This window comes from Megalobrama amblycephala, linkage group LG18 (genome assembly GCF_018812025.1).
Source record: "Megalobrama amblycephala isolate DHTTF-2021 linkage group LG18, ASM1881202v1, whole genome shotgun sequence".
NCBI lineage: Eukaryota > Metazoa > Chordata > Actinopteri > Cypriniformes > Xenocyprididae > Megalobrama > Megalobrama amblycephala.
Window position 1 is genome coordinate 18,340,211 of NC_063061.1, and position 22,198 is coordinate 18,362,408.

Consider the following 22,198-nt stretch of genomic DNA (forward strand, 5'->3'; position numbering starts at 1 on the left):
TGCATGAAGAGACAAACACTGAACTCTGTTTTTGCTTTTAATGAATTAGAAGATTGTTACTCTATATGAAGACTTCAGATGCAAAATCCTCGAAGTGCCGTCTGAAATTTTCTTCTAAAACAAGCATTTTTATCAAGCTCGTATGTTTAGGTTCAGTAATTTCACTTAAATTGCAATTAGTAGGTCATTTTCATTGCCATTAAAGTGAAATAACTGAACATAAACATATGAGCTTGATAAAAATGCTCATTTTAGAAGAAAATTTCAGATTGCATCTGAAGTCTTCATATGAGCATATCATCACCAAAATTCAGTAATGGCACCAAACTAGACAAATTGTGTGTGATTCTTCAGTGATTAGTTAATAAGAAGCTTTCCTTTCCATTGGCATCTGGCTTCACGCGCAGCCTCTGGAATTACAGAGCCTCATGCACTCACATAAGGACCCTCAAGGAACCACGTGAAGCCACAAGTAAGTACTAGGTCCCCCGACAGGGCTGTGGTGAGTAGTGCAGGGGGCCCTATAGCACCTTGAATGGAGGGTGTTGTGTAGTGTGTTTGGTGGGGGGTGTGACACAGTGATTAACACAAGGGGGATGGGATGGTTATTCTCTATAATCAAATGAGCTTGAAAGGTTTATAGCACCCTACCAGACTCTGGACCCCATTTAGATTTGTAGTTTTAGTTTTAGCACCTGCTATAAACCTAAGTAAAATAAATAAATAAATAACAACACATTAAAAATGACAAAGAACACGCATTTCTTAAAATTATGCCATAACATAATAAAACAGTTCAGAAATTTACAAAGAACATTAATAATTACAAATATATTTAATGGCATAATAAAATAACAGAACTAATATGGAATGATCCTTGTGTTGTTGCCTTCTCTCTTATCTGAGTGAGCTTCGCAGTACATTTAGGGGATTTTTCCTCTTCTACAGCTCCTATACACTATGGGGTTCCTCAGTGGTCCGTTCTATCACCATTGCTGTTCGCTCTTTATATGCTTCCTCTGGGCTCAATTTTTTCAGAAATGCATTGCTAAGCTGATGATACCCAGTTTTATTTACCTATAAACTTAAAAAGAAATGTAACTGGTAATTTGGACTGCTTTGAGGAAATTAAAACCTTGATGGCTAGTAACTTTTTTTGCATCTTAATAAATCCAAAACCAAAATGCTGATCCTAGGCTCTGCTTACCCTGTTGCAAAATGCTGGTGAGGTATGTTTTGAAGCAGGGTGGCTGATTTATGCTGGTCCTTAGTTGGCCATGAGCTGGTTTAAGCTGGTCCTGAGCTGGAGCTAGTTGCTTAGGACCAGCACTTGACCAGCTTAAACCAGCTCGTGACCAACTAAGGACCAGCTTAAACCAGCTCAAACCAGCTCCCATGTGTCAAAACATACCTAACCAGCATATGCTGTTTTTTTTTTGTTTTTTTTTTCAACAGGGTAGCTCTGCCTCAGTTTTTTTTATTTTAAGCTCAGTTAAAGGTGCCCTAGAATTAAATATTGAATTTATATTGGTATAGTTGAATAACAAGAGTTCAGTACATGGACAAGACATACACTGAGTTTCAAACTCCATTGTTTCGTCCTTCTTATATAAATCTCATTTGTTTAAAAGACCTCCGAAGAACAGGCGAATCTCAACATAACACCGACTGTTATGTAACAGTCGGGATCATTAATATGTACGCCCCCAATATTTGCATATGCCAGCCCATGATCGAGGCATTACACAAGGGCAAAACGTCTGGATGTGCACAGCTGAATCATCAGACTAGATAAGCAAGCATGAACAATAGCGAAAAATGGCAGATGGAGCAATAATAACTGACATGATCCATGATAACATGATATTTTTAGTGATATTTGTGAATTGTCTTTCTAAATGTTTCGTTAGCATGTTGCTAATGTACTGTTAAATGTGGTTAAAGTTACCATCGTTTCTTACTGTATTCACGGAGACAAGAGCCGTCGCTATTTTCATTTTTAAACACTTGCAGTCTGTATAATGCATAAACACAACTTCATTCTTTATAAATCTCTCAAACAGTTTGTAATGTTAGCTTTAGCCACGCAGCACAGCCTCAAACTCATTCAGAATCAAATGTAATACATCCAAATAAATAATATACTCACATGATCCGATCCATGCACGCAGCATGCATGACGAACATCTTGAAAAGATCCATTTTGAGGGTTATATTAGCTGTGTAAACTGTGTTTATGCTGTTTAAGGCAAGCGCGAGCTTGCACCTTTAAAGTGTTGTTAACCCAAAAATGAAAATTCTGTCATTAATTACTCACCCTCATGCCGTCCCAAACCCACAGGACCTTCAAATGAAGAACACAAATGAAGATGTTTTTGATGAAATCTGAGAGCTTTCTGTCCCTCCATTGGGAGCATGGCAACTCACACATTCAAGGTTCAGAAAGGTAGTAAAGACATCATTAAAGTAATCCATGTGACTCCAGTGATTTAACCTCAATTTTATAAAGTGACGCGAGTGCTTTGTTTGCACAAAAAACATAATTTGCCACTTTATTTATGAAAATATTGACCTGCAATCCAGTAGGGGGAGCACCACAATGCAAGCGTGTTGTGTTGACTCAAGACAAGAAGTTGTTCCGTGAGCAGGCTTTGGATAATGTTATTTTGTAAATATAAAAGTAAATTCTGTTTTTTTTTTCCCCCAAACAAAGCACTCATGTCCCTTCATAGAATTGAGGTCTTACAGGTGTGGAACGACATGAGGGTGAGTAATTAATGACAAAATGTTCATTTTTGGGTGAACTAACCCTTTATGATCCCTATTATAAGGGAAGCATCACAGGAGATTCTGGAGAAAATAATTGTACTTTAATTGTATTCTGTATTGCAGTACTACCGCAGATGTATTGCATTATTATTTTGGTACTATACTTCAGCTCATGTTCCTTATTAGTGGGTGAACAATCCAACTACTTCAACTGTATTGCAGTAATACTGCAGTGAATTGCAACTTTATTTTAGTAATACTTCAGCTGTACTGCAGATGTATTGCAGTTTTATTTTACTAGTACTTTAGATGTATTGCAGTAATACTGCAGTTGTACTCCAGTAAAACTTCAGACATCTTATAGGCTATACTGCAATATTGCATTTTTTTTGTGTCCAAAAAACAGCATTTTTCTATATGTAACACTGTAAAACTGTAGTATTACTTCTAAAAAACCAGCAGTAATCTTTTGTAAGGTCCCATGTAAAAAACCTTAGTGTCTTGTTCAACACCTTATTATTTTAAAAAGCAAATCAATGTAGACCTTAGGGGGAGCTTTTTTCATCTTAGGGCTATCACTTTCTTATCCAGGAAGAACTTGGAAAGCCTTATTACATCAAGGCTTGACTACTGCAATACATTTTTTGTCGGTCTACGTCTACGTTAATCATCTCTTGGCCGGTTACAGCTGGTGCAAAATGCTGTTGCTAGAATCCTAACAGGGACAAAAAAGACGGAGCACATTACCCTGGTCCTTGCCTCCTTTAATTGAAGTTTTACTGATTTTAAGATTCTGTTGTTTGTATAAGGCTTTTTCTGGGCTAGGATGGGTTCATCTTCTGTTAGTCCTGTTCTAAATACAAATCTTAGGGAAATTGAGCTTTTGCGGTTATAGCCCCAAGCCCCAAGTCTCATGTTACACGTTAGGTCATCTGTTCCTTTACTATAACTCTTGAATTTTATAATTGATTGATGTTGTGTGGATTTGTTGGTTTATTGAATCTGTGCAGCTGTAATGGATTCCTGAGTTGTGGTTTGTTTTGTCATGTGTTATCTTGCTATATTTTTGTTTTGTATTGGTTTTGCACATATTTTAGGACTGTTTCCTGGGTTTGTATTTGTTTCTATGGTTTCTTTTTTTATTTGATTATCATGTGCACCTGTTGTTCATTTAATTGATTAGTTTGCCTGGCTATTTAAGTCCCGTGTTTCCTTCAGTGCACTCTCTGTTCTGATTTAACCGTTGTTATGTTCCAGTATCTTAAGTGTTTTATTTTGAGTTTTTGGTTAATAAAATAAATACTGCTGCATTTAGATCCATTTTATCACCTTTATTGCAACCAAAGCTGGCAGCACTTTGGAACAATGTGTTTTGTATTTAAATGTGCTTTAAAAATAAATTTTTAATTTATTGCACTGGTAAGGACAGATTTGCCGCAGCATTGTCATACTATTAAAAGAAGCAGCTCACTGTTGTGTTTTAGCAGTTTACAATAAGTTAGTTAAAAATACTAATAAAAATAATTAGCATTAAACACAATAGTAATGAGTGGTCACATTATAGGCTGCTAAACCATAATGCTCATTGGCTTTTTCTGTTGATCAATAAAATTGATTTAAATGTATTGATATAAATAATAGGTTATAAAAGTCATCAGTTTAACAGGTTTTGTCTGATCAATATTATAACTAATGGAATAGACTACTAATTGTCTGAGAAGACTCAGTGTAATTTTTAATCTAGCTGATGGAAGAGAGAAAAAAACCCACAAAATTCATACATAAAACACAGACATTTTATTAATTTAAAAAAGTGGAAAAAAAAGTACAAGGTTGCTGAAAATTTACAAACAACAGATTTTCTTTTCTCATATAGTGTAATATACAGTTTCTCTCAAATCATTACATCCATAATAATAATTTAAAGAAATTTCTTATGCATGAATACAAAATAATTTACAAATTCACATGCAACCGTACTAGTTAATCTTTTAACAGTAAGACAATCTCAAAGTACTGAAACACCAAATTAATGGAGAGGAAACAAGATTTTCTGGGTGTGTACAACAGTCTAACAAGATAATAGTGCAGTTCTACGTTGGCCTTTTGCCATACATCTGAATATCAAAATGATGTGGTTAGATTTTTTCATTTTATGGTCTGTTGTTGAACGAAGGTGATTCCTTGTCAAGGACATTTAATCATTTATCCTCTAACCAGACTACCCAGTTCACTCTACAGCTCCATTTTTAAACTGCAAAACAAGGGCCTGAAAACAAACATAATGGCTGTTTTCAACATGATCTTATGTTATTTTGCCTTTGTTGTAAGAAGATGGAATTATCAGCTTGTTGTGTAAATACCAATATATTAAAGTGAACTAAGAAGCTTTTGAGACATTGTATAGTAATAATAGTTGGACATAATACCTCTTAGAAAGGCACCCTAAACCAAGTCAGATCTTTTGCTGAAACTTTTTCCCAAAAATTTTGGATATGCCATCAAATGATCAATAATTTTTCAAGGAAGCATGGCATATTCATTCTGCATAACAGTAGCTGCCTAATATGCAAATTTGCTAAACCCCTGGTGTTCAGAAAAGTCCCAGCCAAATATTGTTCTGGACACAGTGAGATTCCTATCTGTGAATATTATGCATTGCTGTACCTTTTATCCTTTAAACTACATTGTGTTGCTTATATTAGAACTGCATTTGGGATGATACATTTTAAGTCTTTAAATCTCACTAAACAATTTTAAAGGCATCCAACAATCATTGCATTTATTGATCACGACTGGACATTACTGGACTGACTCAGTCTTATCATTGACATTCATGGTAACTCTACACTATGGTGTGGTATCGACATGGCACCATCTATAGGGTTACGGGTTTAAAATACACCAAAAATGTATATGCATATAAACCTGAAGTGCAAAGTCATAATTCCAAAATAATCCACGTTACTCTACGTGATGTTTAGCCTCACGGAAAGAGATTTTAGCAGAAGCAGATTACTTCTCGGCAATGGCGGGCAGCATGCACGCACGAATGCGGGCTTCCTTCCACGCGCTGCGGCATTCTGCGATCCAGTGGGACACTATGGTCTGTTTGTCCATGCAGCGACTGCTCTTTCCCCTCCAACCAGCAGGGGCGCAGTCGAGCTTGTTGGGAATGCCACTGCGTGCAGCCAGGCCACCGTCGTCCAGCTTCTTCCTGCTGAGCGGCGACCGCTGTAGGACTGTCGCTGCAGTGACTGTCTCAGCCAGGCAAAGCTCAGGGCAGCTGCTCTTGCGCTGGGCTTCAGGTGCCGAGGAACAGCGCGGGAAGGTGTCGCTGCGTGGCCGGCGTGGAGGAATACTCCCCCTTCTGGTGGAGAGAGCTAGAGCACCTCTGTGGCTGTAGAGGTACTCAAGCGGATCTGCAGGGCTGGGGACGTCACCTCCGCATTCGTTGTCCGCCTCTGGGGCGGCTTGGGCCTGCAGGGGTTCTGATGGAGCAGATCTGGTGGTCTCTTTCTCTTTATGGGCTTGTTCATCTGTCTGGTCATTGCTTGTGGAGGCGTGGGGCTGCGGAGGCTGCAGATGCTGGCGCAGGCGGTGCAGTCGTAGGCAGGGCTTTGGGGAATCCAAAGGGCCGATGGAGAGGATGTCACAGTCGGGCTCATGCAGAGGGAAGGTAGGCCGGGCCAGATGGCAGATGGAGAGGAAGTAGTCCTGTGTGGTGGTGTGTTGGCTGTTGGTCTGGTTCAGGTCCTGCACCAGCTCCTCATAGCCCTCCCTGATGGTGGGGAGGCCCCGTTTTGCCAGTAATCTGGACCTGGGACGCATGACTGTAAAAGCAGAAATAGTGCGTCATTAAATAGATATGTAAATGATAGGAAAGAAAAATGACACATAGTATTTTATGATAAAATTTTACAATAAGGTCCAATTAGATGCTTTTATTGGATCTTATTGTTTTAAGCGAGACATTTGCTACAGTATTTATTAAACCTTTTTTAATAAAAATATTACTGTTCATTGTTAGCTCAGGTCCATTAAATAATATTGACAGATACAACTTTTGAATTTAATGTGTTAGTAAGTGTTAAAATTATTATTAACTAACTTATTGTTCATGTTAACTAATGTAACTAACTAATGTTAACTATTTGATGTAAAGTGTTACCAATTAGGCTACTTTAAAGGATTAGTTCACTTCAGAATTAAAATTTCCTGATAATTTACTCAACCCCATGTCATCCAAGATGTTTATGTCTTTCTTTCTTCAGTCGAAAAAAAATAAGGTTTTTGAGGAAAACATTCCAGGGTTTTTCTCCATATAGTGGACTTCAACAGTTAACACCGGGTTGAAGGTCCAAATTGCAGTTTCAGTGCAGCTTCAAAGGGCTCTATATGATCCCATCCGAGGAATAAGGGTCTTGTCTAGCGAAACAGTTGGTCATTTTCTAAAAAAAAATACAATTTATATACTTTTTAACCACAAATGCTCATCTTGCACTGCTCTGCGATGCGCCACGCATTACGTCATCAAGTTGGAAAGGTCACACGTGACGTAGGCGAAAGTACCGATCCAATGTCTACAAAGCGAACGTTAACAGATTAAGTCAAATGGCCTTTACAACGATGTCAGATGATTTTGAAGTTGGAGGAGAAAATGAGATGGAGTTTTCCAACCTACTGCGGTACTTCCGCCTATGTCACGTGTTACCTTTCCAACGTGATTACGTAATGTGTTGCACATCGCAGAGCAAGACGAGCATTTGTGGTTAAAGTATATAAATTTGTTTAGAAAATAGCCAATCGTTTCGCTAGAAAAGACCCTTATTCCTCGGCTGGGATCATGTGGAGCCCTTTGAAGCTGAACTGAAACTGCAATTTGGACCTTCAACCTGTTGGAATTTGGACCTCGTACCCCGGTGAAGTTCATATATGGAGAGAAATCCTGGAATGTTTTCCTCAAAAACCTTAATTTCTTTTCGATCGAAGAAAGAAAGACATAAACATCTTGAATGACTTTCATATCTCAGTTGTTTCGACATAAGCAATGAGATTACATGGAGAACAAATGGAGATTTTGAGCTTAAAGGTGTGGTCATTAGCAAAATCCGTAGGCAAAAACAGTCTATTCACACAGTTCACACAGAAGTCACTTTCAACCAAGCAGCTTTCTGTTGGTAAACGTGGCAAATCCACATGACCAGCTTAAACCCGTTGCAAAATCTGTTCTCTGATCGCATTGATTCCAATATAAATGACCCAATTTTGCCTGTGAAAGTTGCTAAATGATAAATGTGACCTCTAAATCTCTTGGTTGAAAACATTAAGGTTTGTTATGTTGTACATGAAGTATTATTCTTCAATCAAATCAGCTGTGGACTCAGTAGGCAGCATAGGGCGGCAATGTTCAGCAAAGAGCGCTGCCCCCACACATCATGTCACAGGCATGCCATTTCTCATCTCAAACTGTTCCAGTGAAATCACAAAATAAAATGCAACCAAATACACAGCCGTTACTGATATACATCTGCTGACAAACAGAACTGATGTGATTCACTAGAATACATTTAAAAATATGAAATATTTTAATATGTTTTTATAAGTATTATGTAATTCTATATACAATATAATTATTTAAATAACTATAAACCCATTTGTATATGAAATGCTCAAGACAGGAATCACTCATGTAATGTTAACTGAAATGATCCTAATCAAATTCAAATTATCTGGTCTATGATATCCACATTATTATTATTCTCCTCTTACTGTTTTTGTTTCTCTAAAGGCATTTTAGACAATTTCAGACAAAGTCGATTCAAGAAACAACTGAAACATCTGAATAATACAATTTTCTCAAGGGAACCATAACAACATATATTTACAATTCGCAGCATATCATTTGGTTTAAAATAAGGTTACATTAAGGCATTAACTAATAATAAGCAATACATTTGTTACGGTATATATTAATCTTTTTTTAGTTAATAAAAGTACATTGTTAAATCAGGCCATTAAATAGTACTAGCAGATACAACCTTTAATTTTAATAATGTATTAGTAAATGTTGAAATTTAACATCAAGATAAAGATAAAGATGAATATTTTTCATTGTTAGTTCATAACTAGTATGTAGTTAACCAATGTCAACAAATTACACATTATTGTTTAATGTTACCAATCAATCTTACAGACATATCAGATTCACCAGCATAAACACATACTCTCACTCACAGACCTCTTGTTGACTTTGACACTAATAACCCACATTATTTCTGTATTCATATATGAATTAAACAGCATCATTTCAGAAGTTATTACCTGCTCAATCCTTCCTTAATGATGCTCTGTACAGTAAATGCCAGAAATCAATGTATATAATGGAAGGGATTGGTTACAGGAATATGTGCAAGCCCAGTCTCCATGGCAACGCCTCTTCCCATCACATCCCAGGCTGTGCTCAGATTTCATAGCAATTGGAGAGCACACACATAAACACATACACACACACACACACACACAAACACTGTGAAGCAGCTCCTCCCCACCCCCTTCTGCCCCATGCCCAAATCATCTGAACACCCCTCTTTATTGTGGCAGACCAATGTAAACAACCCAGCACCAATTCCCACCCATCCCTATTTTCAACTAATTTTTGTTGCCTAAACACGCTTGGATTTTCCCAGCTCTCAAATTCATGAAGGAAAAAAAGAACTGCAATATACTCCAAGATCAAAGCAGATCTGTCTTACACAGCCCATTAGGAGGGACATCTGACGTGGGTCGCCGTTTCTGACAACAATTGACGAAATTCAAAGAATCTCTGGCCCTAATCCTCATGAATCAAAGTCTAAAATAAAATCGGAATTATGGGATTGAGTTGGTTTGTATTGAGGCCAGCGGTGTGTGCGGCGTCCCACCTGAGAGGGGTTTCTCCGGCTGCCTGGCGTTGCTGTGGATCTCTTCTTCCTCCACTCCTCTCGTCTCGTCTCCTCTTTCCTGTTGCTGCCTTCGCCCTGCTTCAGCTTAGAGGCTCCAACTGCTGGTACACACAAAAAATAATGATTTTCTTCCCTGTCTCCCTCCCTCCCTCTTTCTCTCTTGCCTGTTTGCTTGCTCGCCCTCTCCTGTGCGCCTCACTCTCTCTCCTCCCTTGGTCAGTGCTAAAAATAGCACCTTCATTCCCGTCCCTGTGGCTGTGAAGAATCATTTGCAAATGGATTTTACTGATGGTGGGGAGAAAGAAACAGGAGAGGGGAAGAAGTTCGGAGGACAGTATGAGGAAAAAAAAAGAGAGAAAAATAACCTCCTAAATCATACCCCTAAATGAGTGATAGATAATTAACAGAATGAGATCGACACATTTATTAAAATAACCCTAAAGTTAAAAAGGTTAAATTAATAGTAGTTAAATATAAAGTGTGATTACACATTCCTGATACCAAGTCAGCAGTCTTATCATTCATGATTTAATTTTCCGATATCCTGCATTGCTCTCTCATGGTTGCTTTTTTATGAGGAGGAAATAAGCAAGTCAATTTATCATTAATTTTAGAGATATGCTTCTATTTTTTGACCTTGGTTCACTCAATGGTGCTCTTATCTTGAGTGAAGAGTGTTTGTACAGCTATACATAGCTCCGTCTGCAGGTATATTGAGCCCTCCGTGACCTTTCATCATGTTTACGTTGTTGTCATACATTGAAAGGGCTGTAAACTTGTGAGCGTCAATAATATAACACACAAAACAACTGTATAGGGGTCGGTTCCGCACATATGTATTTAGACTGTAAGTATGCAATGGAAAATGCAAGAAATATACATCTTTCTCAAGTCAAACTGACTTTGTATTTTCCTAGTTAATTTTTCTGCCTATGAACATACACTCTCAGAAAAAAGGTACAAAAGCTATCACTGGAACGTTATCCTTTAAAAAGGTTCTAATATGTACCATTTAGATACTAATATGTACACTTTTGGTACTAATATGTACCTTTGAGGTACTAATATGAACACCTTAGGTACAAAGGTGTACCTTTTAAAAGGGTACCGCCCCAGTGACAGCTTTTGTACCTTTTTTTTCTTGATACACATGATAAATAAACATTTTATTGATGTGCAAAGTCTGTTACCTGTGATGGTAGATTGCTGTTCTGTATATTCCACGTTTGTTCTGTGAACCGTTGCAGTTATCGGATGATACCGTCAACATAAGCTTCATAAGAAGTTGACTGTAAACTGTGTCTTAAAAGTGTTTGTCTGACAAGGAAGGGTGTGAGAAAAAGAGAGAGGGAGTGAAAGGGAGGGACATGTGAGAGGGAGGAGGTTGTTTTGAAGGTGGAGCAGTTTGGAAATAAGCACATATAGACCAGCCCTGTTAAATTCAATATAATCCCTTTCTATTTATCTTACTTCTGGTCAGAGGTCAAATAAGAAGATTTTCAGTCTGCTCTGACCGAATTCACTCCAGTTATTTTAGTATCACTGAGATATTATATTATAGTTTTTCCTTTATTAATATTATGAATATGTTTTATTTTTATATTTTTCCATTTTCATTTTAGCTTTAGTACATTTGTTGTGTGGACTATCTGTCACATGTATGTTCTGTTTTTCCCTTGTGTTTGCCTGAGTTCTAGTTTGTTTCCTAGGTAACTAATCAGTTAATCATTCTGTTCAGGTGTTTTGTATTGTATTGTTAATGATTTCTCCCACAGTGTTTAGAAGTCCTGTGTTCTTTCAGCTCCTGGATGATCTTTTATATTAGTTGTTACTTTTCCTCCAGTGTATCTCTTATATGTTTGTAATATAGCCTATTCTCAGTATTCTTCGTCTTTATGAGCTTTATATAGGGCTGCACGATATATCGCATGAGATTGTCACACGCATTTCGTCAGTAAAGCCGGTTCCCTGATTACCGCTAAATCGGCATCACCTGCTTTCAAATGGAGCGGCATTTAATAGACAGAGCCGTAGATCACTGACAAGCCATGCAATATCGCATTCATTATCGAAGGCGATTCATCTGCGATATGAACATGATATTGCGTGGCTTGTCAGTGATCTACGGCTCTGTCTATTAAATGCCGCTCCATTTGAAAGCAGGTGATGGCGATTTCGCGGTAATCAGGGAACCGGCTTTACTGACGAAATGCGCGTGACAATCTCATGCGATATATCGTGCAGCCCTAGCTTTATACACAGCAAAAACTAGTTAAACTACATGAAAATGAGAAATGTTGTCTTAGCAGTTAGCTGAAATAAAATACGTTTAAACATTTAATTGTATTTTATTTCAGTTAATGCTTATTTTATTTCAATTAACAAACATGTTTTTTTTTTTTATGGTTTTAATTTTAGATAACCCTGACTTAAGGATGAACTGACCAAATGGGCCAGCCAGGTGCACCGATACCTAATTTATTGAAAATGTTAGTTTAATTATATTTAATAATTTAATTAATTATCAAAGATTTGAACATAGAGCTCTATGAACACATGTAATGTCCTCTTAAATACTCCACCCAAAAAAGAAAAAAAAAAACTCTCATTTACTCACCCTCATGCCCAGATGTCTTTGACTTTCTTTCTTCAGATATAGAGATTTCTAGAAAAATAATGGTAAAAATAATCCAAATAATGCAAGTATATGGAACCCCCAAAAGTTGACGCTTCAAAAACAACACTATGAGCCCTATTTTAACAATCTAAGCGTATGGTCTGAAGCGAATGGCGCAAGTGCACTTTTGCTAGTTTAACGATGGGAAAAATGGTCAACACGCCCGGCACGTGGTCTAAAAGGGTTGTCTCTATTCTCTTAATGAGTAATGGGTGCATAACGTTCAATAAACCAATCAGAGTCTCATCTCCCATTCCCTTTAAAAGCCAGTTACGCTCACGCCATGGCAGATTCGCTATTTACATGGCGGAATTCGCAAGCGGAACAACTAATTGCAGTACGGATCTGCTCGTGCGCAAGGTTAAAGCACGTTAAAGCAGTCTATTTTAGTTGCCTCAAAACAGCAACGCGCCAACAATGTTGTTCACCTTGTTTTCAGGGCAGCGTTTCCCAAAAGCATCGTATGCTTAAGTTGATCATAGCTCCATTGCCATCAATCGAGCTACGATCAACTTAGGCTTACGATGCTTTTGGGAAACGCTACCCAGACCAGCATGCCCATGGGCGCACAAATGGACGCAAATGCATTTTCTATTTAGGGCCCTGGTCGGCAAATGCGCAAGGTTAAAGCGCTGGAGCAGACTATCTACGGGAAAAGCCGGGTTCCACCAAAGCATTTTATCTTTATGCACACAATAATAATCTTTTACATTATAATCTTTTTATTTTTAATATTTGGCATGTTTTTGTGCTGCTTTGCATCCCTGTGTGTGTAATAAGCAGAGTGTACGCGCACCTATAGGCGCATATCGCTCTTTAAATAAAAAAAAATATTGCTTAAAAAAACTTTAGACCAGGTTTCAGTTGGTCAATGGTGCAGTTTATTTCAGTTGCCTCAAAATAGCAAGACGCCAACAATGCGCCTGAACACACCTCGTTTTCAGACCAGCATGCCCATGGGCGTACAAATAGGTGCAAATGCATTTGCTATTTAAACAACGTGACACAGGACATGAAAATTAAAACTGCGTCAGGCTGAAACTGGCAAAAAAACACTTGCGTCGCACCTGGCGCCGCATTTTGCCATGTGTATGATAGGGCCCTTAAACAATGAGGCGCAGGATGTGAAAATGATAACTGCGTCGGGCTGAAACTAGCAAAAAGCACTTGCGTTGCACCTGGTGCCGCATTGCGCCAAAGGTATAGGGCCCAAATTGTATATCAGTGGCCTGTTGCACAAAGCCGGTTTCAGTTGCTACCCAGGTAAGTTTGAATTTAACTTGAGCAAACTTTGTTTTTTTGGGGCTCAAGAAGGTGGATTGGTTTTTAGCGGGTTTCATCACCATGGTAACTTACGCTACACGGCTAACCTGCTCTGGAGCAGCAGTGTTTATTCCTGCCTTGAAAATGCGTTTAATTTCATGATATTTTTCATAATGATCTCTTGCATCAACTTAAAAATGCTGCCTTCGGAGGACACATTCCAAGGTAGGAAGGCATCAAGGCATGTCCGAATCCAATGTTAGCTCCTGACATATCTTCATCTGAGTTATTTTTGATGGCATTGTCAGCATAGATGTATCCTTCACTGCCTTTGATATCCCACAATCCTATGCCTTCCATTTGGTGACAGTTTAGCTAGAAATACAAAGATAGCATCTGAAAGTTGCGGTTTCTGGTCAGTTCGTGTGTACGTCTTTGACCGTTTTCGCTCTATTTTGCTGTAGATCATTAAACTGTTACGGTGTCTCAGAAGTCTGTCTGAAATCATGAGGTACCTTCATGCACAAACGCTACCAACAAAGTCATTGCCTGATAAGGCAGCGAGGCAACAAGTCAGCTGCCTAAGTTTTCAGACGCAGCCCTTATTTAGCTGGTTCAGTTTGATCAGGGTTGGAGCTGAATTTTGAAGGAATATAGATCTCCAGAAACAGGATTGACAGGAATTCATACGACCCTGAAGCAAACAGGTATGTGTAAGAAAATACAAAAATGTGAAACTTTTTAAATTATACACCATTGCTTCCAGCCAAATGTCATTAACACGGGTTCAGTGTCAGCACATTGTGAAGTGTAATGTAAGTGTGTTGTAAAATTCATGAAAGAAATGACTTCTTGTCTTCTTGCCTTATATGGACTCACAGAGATAGATTTTCTTAATCTTTGTGTTAATCTAAAGAGAGTAAATGATGAGAGAATTTTCAACTGCTAAACATCCTAAATTGGTCAAACTTGAGCAAACTGATTAGAGCTAAATCAACATACCCATTTAAAAATCACTACTTTCAGTCAAACCTGCATCAAAATGATCTTGAAATTGTTTAAAATAATGATCTGTGAGTTCTTTCAGTGAACGCTCACTACGTCGGAGTGTTCATTTATGAGTACTTCCAAATGTTGTTTAGGCAGATATGGAATGAGAAAAATTGCTAAGAGAATGAGGATTAGGAAAAGATAATTCCAATAATAAGACTGAAAGAGAATAATATTCAGAAAGACTGGGGGACAGAGTCTTCTGTGCTAAGTAGGTCGACCTGAGCCAGATGAGGGAAGAACAAAATGAGAGACAAGAGGGAATACAGAACTATGGAGCTTTATAATAAGGACTGTAATAGCACGGGCAGTGAGTGCTGAAAGACAGAAAACCATGGTAACATGTACGAATCATGCTACAAACTGAACTGTGTTGCCCTCAGTGAACTGCAGTCACATCGAGCTGATATATATATATTCTCATACTCATAGCCATCTTGTACAGTGTCAGCAATGAAGAGATTCACATGTTCCTTTCATTTCCAGCACAGAACTGAGTCATGTATGACTGATCCATCTCCAGGAGACCAAGATCACTTTTAAAATCACCATGAAATCAAAATGGACAATTCTATTTTTATTTTTTTTGGAATATTGCAGTATTTATTATAAATTATTTATCTGTGCACAACATTATTTTTAAAAAAAAATTAATGTGCCCTCATCATTTTTAATCAAAATAACATCTCCCACTTGCAGCATCATCTTTTCTCTGATGAATGGCACGAGGGCTGGACAACCTGTCAATCACTTGACATCACAGCAAACCACAACCATCCAATCAATTCCTGATAGACTGTCACGTAATGCGCAGAGACGAGAAGGTAAGATCCAAGCGCAGCTTTTAATAGGACAATCCAAAATCGTATTCCAGAAACAGGCAAGGGTCAAACTCCACAGAATGGTCCACATTAAACAGAAAACCAGGAATACAAAGTGCACGTAACACAAATTAACAATCCACAAACAAAGGCAGAAACAACTCAGTATAAATAGACAGACACTAATGACAAAACTCAAGACAGCTGGTGCAATGAAGGGATAATGAGTCCAGGAAGTGGTTATGGGAAATGAAGTCCAAAAGTGAAAACAAGAGTCTGGGTTGGAGTGCCCTCTAGTGGCTGATTAGGGCACTCCCACCTTTCTTTTTCACTTTTAAAATACCTTCTTCACTATTTAGAGACATTTATAAATATAATATTTTTGTATGTTGCTTCCCCTGAACGGTGCGAACAATGCGTCACTATTAAACACTACTGTGTGTTTGAACAGCCAAATTCAGCATTATTGGCTCAACCAATGATGTGAGTTTGGGGGCGGGAATATCTGTTTATTGGACCAATGGTAAACATTAGAATGGGAAACTTGTTTGAAAATAGTCAGTGATTTTTTTTTTTTTTTTTGGAAACACTAGTGGCTCAGAAGCTATGTGCACTGATGTTTGTTTATTGAGCCAAGGTGCACAAGTTCACATTGTTTACCACCAATAAATATTATTTTAGTTTTATAAAACAAATTATGGAACAGTTCTCTTCAAAAGAAAGTGTTTAATTGGAATATTTGTCATCTGATGTTAATAATGATCTGTTTGGCCATCATAACATGCCTATATCAAATACTAGCCTCTGGTACTTCTTGGAATAGTCACCTGTATTTATTTTAATAATCACAATCCATTATGAACAATATCTCAAAACAAACTTTCAATGACCCATGTGTGATTAATCTGCACTGGTTATCTTAAGCTTAGTTTACAAATAGTGTTTAAAGTACTGTTTGTAAAGTGCAAGGCTGACTTAAAATTTGTAAAAATTGGTGTCTTATATTAACAATTAAGGTATTAACAATATTATTTGTACATAAATGCATGTTTGAAAAAATAACTGTTTTGGCATTAAGCTTGTGATTGCAAGGCATTTATTTATTTGAACTTTTATATCTAGCTATCCGAAAGTACGTCTTCAAATATTATAAAGTAAACAATAAATTAATTATCGTATAGATAAATATTAACCTACTGTACTAAGATTTCACCTATGAGCTCATTTATTATTATTATTTTTTTTAAATTTCATTGATGTCTGACGTATGCCAGAGTGTTTAAAATTAAATCTGAAGAGCCTGTATACTCAGATGTCATATTAAACATGACACAGCAGGACATTTCGGTGCACCATGAACTGGAAAAACTGGTTTTTGAGTAACTGTGTTTTTGAGTCACAGGCAGAATAGCGACCCACTGTGAGATCCTTTGAGAAGATGACCTTTCTCATTCACCATCAGCACTGACAGCATGTTTAACGAGATCAGGGGTTACTAAAGATGTTTTGCTCTCAGACAACATGATACCTTCATCGTCTTTCTGTTCGTGACTGCTGCATCATTTCCCTGTCTCTTTAATAAATGAAGCGTGCAGCATGTGATCTGGCATCAAAGGCTTTGATGGAGCTACATATGGCAAGCCAAAAATAACTCATCCTCCTTTGATATTTTGCTAGTTATTTTTGAAAAACATTTTTTTAAACTGTTGAATGAGTAATTTGCTGTGTCTCCTGATTATCTAGACAGCATTTTGGGGCTTATGCTGCTCACTAGTTTTGAGACATTATATTAGACAATAGTTTTCATATACAGGTGTCACCTGCCCTGGTTGTCTTAACAACAGCTGATAATGTTAAACTTCTTTGTAATGTCTCATGAAACATCTAACAGTCATGTGTTCAAATCAATATTTTTTACTAGTAATTATTTTTGTGGTACTTCTCCAACTCCAAAGATCATTATAAATATTCAAGATAAATTTTCTTATGTATAAAGTTATCTGACATTATTATTATTTTAATGAGCTCCCTCCCAACCATTCTTTCACAGTTTGAGCCTGATGAATCTTGGCTTTGTCATCCTGGAATATGGCCATGATACATCTTCCTACATGGTTGTTTAAGAAATGAAAAGCTACACACTTGATCAATTAGGGTTAAAAGAACTGTTGCCAAACACATAACATGCTAGAAACATAATAATCACAGCAATAATGATCCAGACATAGACTGTTAAGTATTTGCCTATTTAAACCCAGACAGAAACTCTTTTTTTTTTTTTTTTGGCCGGGCAGTGTAAATTCCCATGAGTATCACAGATGATTAAAGTGATTAATATGAGTAACCACCAGAATTCACATACTGTAGATATGTACACTCGCATCTGCCAGCACCTTAAAGAGCAAAAATTAGCTGAGCAATGCCAAATTGCCTCTCCCTAAATCATTCATTTTAATTACATGATTTTTAAAAATAAAAAAGCCCAAAAGGCCGTAAAACGTCCATGGCAAATACTGAATAAATTAATAGATGAATAGATAATAGATTAATAGATGATAAATTAATAGATAATCTTATACAAAAACTAACTGATTTATGGGTGTTACAGTACAGAAGGGACAGAGATCGACTTGAACAGGTATATGAGCTTTATTGAGAACCAGTATGAGCTGTGGCCGAAGTGCAGGTGAGTAAGCAGTGCAGTAGAGTAGTTTCTTGAAATGGAGGATGATAACAGAGTTCTTTTGTGGTTAACAGGTACCGGAGACCTTGGAGCTGGAGACGCTGGAGACACTGGAGGTTGGGAGCACTCACACGGAGAGAAGAGAACACACGAGGAGATTCTTGGAAGCAGGTAAGTAGATCGCGGGGAGTCCTTAAGGTAAGCATACAGGTAAGGTTAATGCAAACGAAACCGGACATCGAGTGGTGTGTGTGAGTGCTCTTTATGCTGACTGTAATGAGGTGCTGATGAGGTGCAGGTGCCGGTGATCAGTATCCTGGTGATTGGGTGCGCTGTGGTTGGTGAGCGGTGGAGCCTGACGTGTCTGTGACAGTACCCCCCCTCCACGGCCTGCTCCTGAGGGCCGAGGACCCCGGCGTCGAGGTGGCCGTCCTCTTGCACGTGGGGCAGGTCTGTCAGGGTGATTTGCGTGGAAGGTAAGTAGCAGATTGGGATCGAGGATGTCGTTCCTGGGGACCCAAGAGCGTTCTTCAGGGCCATATCCCCTCCCAGTCCACCAAGTATTCCAACTGGCCACCACGGCGCCGTGAGTCCAAGATGTCCCGTACTTCATAGGTGGCTCCGTCTTCCACGATGAGTGGAAGGGGGGGTTCGGCGGCTGCCACGTCAGGCCCTGTGGAGAGAGGAACAGAGGGATGGTGAGGCTTGAGGAAGCGGCCAATTTCCTGGATCTTCCTCTCTGTCTGCTCGTTCAACTGTGGATGGTAGCCGGATGATAGACTTACGGTCACACCTAGGAGCGAGTGGAAGGCTTTCCACACTCGGGAGATGAACTGAGGTCCTCTGTCTGAGACGATATCTTCTGGTATTCCGAAGTACCTGAACACGTGATTGAACATAAGTTCGGCTGTTTCCATGGCAGTGGGTAACCCTCTCAGTGGAACTAGACGACATGACTCGGAGAAACGGTCGATGATTACTAGAATGCAGGTGCAGCCCTCTGATGTGGGTAGATCCGTTACAAAGTCCACTCCTAGGTGTGACCAGGGTCGGTTAGGAACGGGCAGAGGATGGAGCTTGCCGGATGGGAGATGGCGAGGGCTCTTGGAAATGGCGCACTCCCTGCAGCCCTGCACGTACCTTCTGACATCGGATGCCATACTCGGCCACCAGAAGCGTTTCCTTAGCAACGAGAGGGTTTCATTGACCCCGGGTGGCCAGTGCAGAGTGAAGAGTGGGCTGTGTGGATAAGTGGAGTGCGTCGTGCTCGGGTGATGTATAGCAAGCCAGGTGGGCAACCCGCGGCGGAGGGTTAGTGGAGGCATTGGAGGAGGGAATGGTCTCTTCCGACCAGGAAATGGGACTAGGGAGGATGGATTCAGCTAGGGAGGATGGATTCAGGTTCAGCGGTGGTCTCTTCAGGAGCGTGAAGTCGAGAGAGAGCGTCTGCTTTGACATTTTTTGATCCAGGACGATAGGAAATGGTGAAGTCAAATCGGGAGAAGAATAAGGCCCAGCGTGCTTGTCTAGGGTTTAATCTTTTGGCGGCTCGTAAATATTCCAGATTCTTATGGTCTGTCAGCACAAGGAACTGATGTTTGGCTCCCTCCAACCAATGCCTCCACTCTTCTAGAGCCAACTTCACGGCTAGGAGTTCCCTGTTTCCTATGTCGTAGTTGACCTCCGCCGGGTTTAGCTTGCGGGAGAAGAAGGCGCATGGATGGAGTCTACTTGGTGTCCCCTGCTGCTGAGACAAAACGGCTCCCACTCCTGTGGTGGAGGCGTCTACCTCCACGACGAAAGGGAGGTCCGGGTTAGGGTGGACGAGGAGGGGAGCGGTGGTGAAGGCTTCTTTGAGGCTTTCGAAGGCGTTGGTGGCAGCTGGTGTCCAGGACAGAGACTTGGGCTGGTTACGGAGCAGGTTGGTGAGTGGATGGGTTATGGAGCTGTAATTCTTGATAAATCGTCGATAGAAATTGGCAAAGCCGAGGAAACGTTGGAGTTCTTTTATGGATGTTGGGATTGGCCAGGTCTTGATGGCATCCACCTTCCCCTCGTCCATCCGGATGCCACTGTGATCAATGATGTACCCGAGGAAGTGAACAGAAGATTGATGAAATGAGCACTTTTCTGCCTTGAGGAAGAGATGGAACTGGCGAAGTCGTTGGAGGACCTCCGCAACGTGGTGGTGATGTTCGGCCAGGCTCCGGGAGTATATCAGGATGTTGTCGATATAAACTAGTACGAACTTGTGGAGGAACTCCCGGAGCACCTCATCCTGGAATACGGAGGGGGCGTTGACCAGGCCATACGGCATAACAAGATATTCATAGTGGCCGGTGGGCGTGATGAAGGTGGTCTTCCACTCGTCCCCCTCGCGTATCCGGATGAGGTTGTACGCGCTGCGGAGGTCCAGCTTCGTGAACACAGTGGCACCACGGAGATTTTCCAGGGCCACTGGGACGAGAGGAAGGGGGTAACGGAACTTGATGGTGATCTTGTTAAGGGAGCGGTAGTCGATGCAGGGCCTTAAGCCTCCGTCCTTTTTTGCCACAAAGAAGAAGCTCGAAGCAGCAGGGGAAGTAGACGGGCGGATGTATCCTTGAGCAAGGGCCTCTTTGATGTATTCCTCCATGGCCTTCTCCTCCGGGATGGAAAGGGGATAGATCTTACCCCTTGGCACTGGCTCACCCGGAAGCAGATCGATGGCACAGTCCCATGGCCAGTGTGGAGGCAGCTTGGAGGCTTTCTGCGGGCAGAAGACGTCACTGAAGGGGGCATAGCACTCTGGGATTTCGGTGGAACGTTTCTCAACTGGACTCTCGATGGAGGTGGTACAGATGTTTAGATCATGAGAGGATGATACTCGAGGAACTGGAAGGTCAGAGAAACACCTTGAGAAACAGGCTTCGCCCCACTTCAGGATCTCGCCTGTTCTCCAGGAGATGGAAGGGTTGTGCTGCTCCAACCAGGGGCGCCCTAGAACCACGTCAGAGGTGGATTCCTCCAGAACCAGCAGATGGATGTTTTCCTGATGAAGAATGCCGACACGTAACTGAATGGGACCCACACATCGGCGCACACATCTTCGGCTCAGAGGTTTTCCCGTGATTGAGTTGATCTGATAGACAGTCGGAGAGGGCGAGGTCTTAAGTTTGAGCTGCCTGCAGAGGGCGCCGGAGATGAAGTTGCCGGCTGACCCTGAATCGAGGAGCGCCACCACTGGAAGGGAAATACCGGCAGCAGTAAGGTTGACAACAGTGGTGAGTGGTTTCATCTTATTGAGTGAAGGAATAATGGCACTCACCATCGGTCGTGGGGGACGAGTTGGGCACGCTGAGATGATGTGCCGAAATCATGGCGTGCCCCCTATTCAGCATTCATCCATTATTCTTCTTCAGCTGCCCTTACCACGGTTGATGGCGTGGAGAAAAAGGGCTATACTAAGCTTCCCCCTCTGGAAGTGGCAGTCGCTGTGCATCTCTGCCCACCCGTGGCCCTTGGATTGAAGACTAAATCTGCCCATGCAGAACGACATCTGCTCTCCCAGCCAGATAGTTTGCCGCAAGAGGCCAGGCTGGTTCCACCCTTCACACTATGGCGGTCCTCCAAGTTTAACAGGCCAAGCTTCTCCGTGCCATGGATGAGAGTGGTCCTGACCCGGCAGCCTTCAAGGAGCTGCGCAGTGCAACCAACCTCACCCTGTGCTCCACTAAGTCTACAGCCCAAGTGATTGATCATGCCATGGCCAATTTGGTGGTCCTTGAGAGCCACCTTTGGTTAAACTTAACAGAGATCAAGGACACTGACTAGACAGCCCTCCTTGACTCCCCTGTCTTTCCCTCGGGCTTGGTTGCACAGTGGACGGCTTCGCTGAGCATTTCACAGCGGCCCAGAAGACATCACAAGTGATACGCCACGAGTTCCACTGCTGCTTCGAGTCACGCTAAGTCATTGTCGACTCAGCAGCAAGCCAAGCCAGCTCCCGCCC

The 22,198-nt window shown here is 40.5% G+C and overlaps 1 protein-coding gene across 1 annotated transcript; it reads right to left on the bottom strand.

Annotated features, from left to right (window-relative positions):
* Nucleotides 1-4,551: 4,551 nt before the first annotated feature.
* On the bottom strand, nt 4,552-14,013 carry si:dkeyp-72g9.4. The gene is given in 4 exon segments (XM_048165468.1): nt 4,552-6,602; nt 10,904-10,963; nt 10,966-11,030; nt 13,925-14,013. Coding segments are annotated over 4 exon segments (1,032 nt in total). The 3' UTR covers nt 4,552-5,784.
* Nucleotides 14,014-22,198: the final 8,185 nt, after the last annotated feature.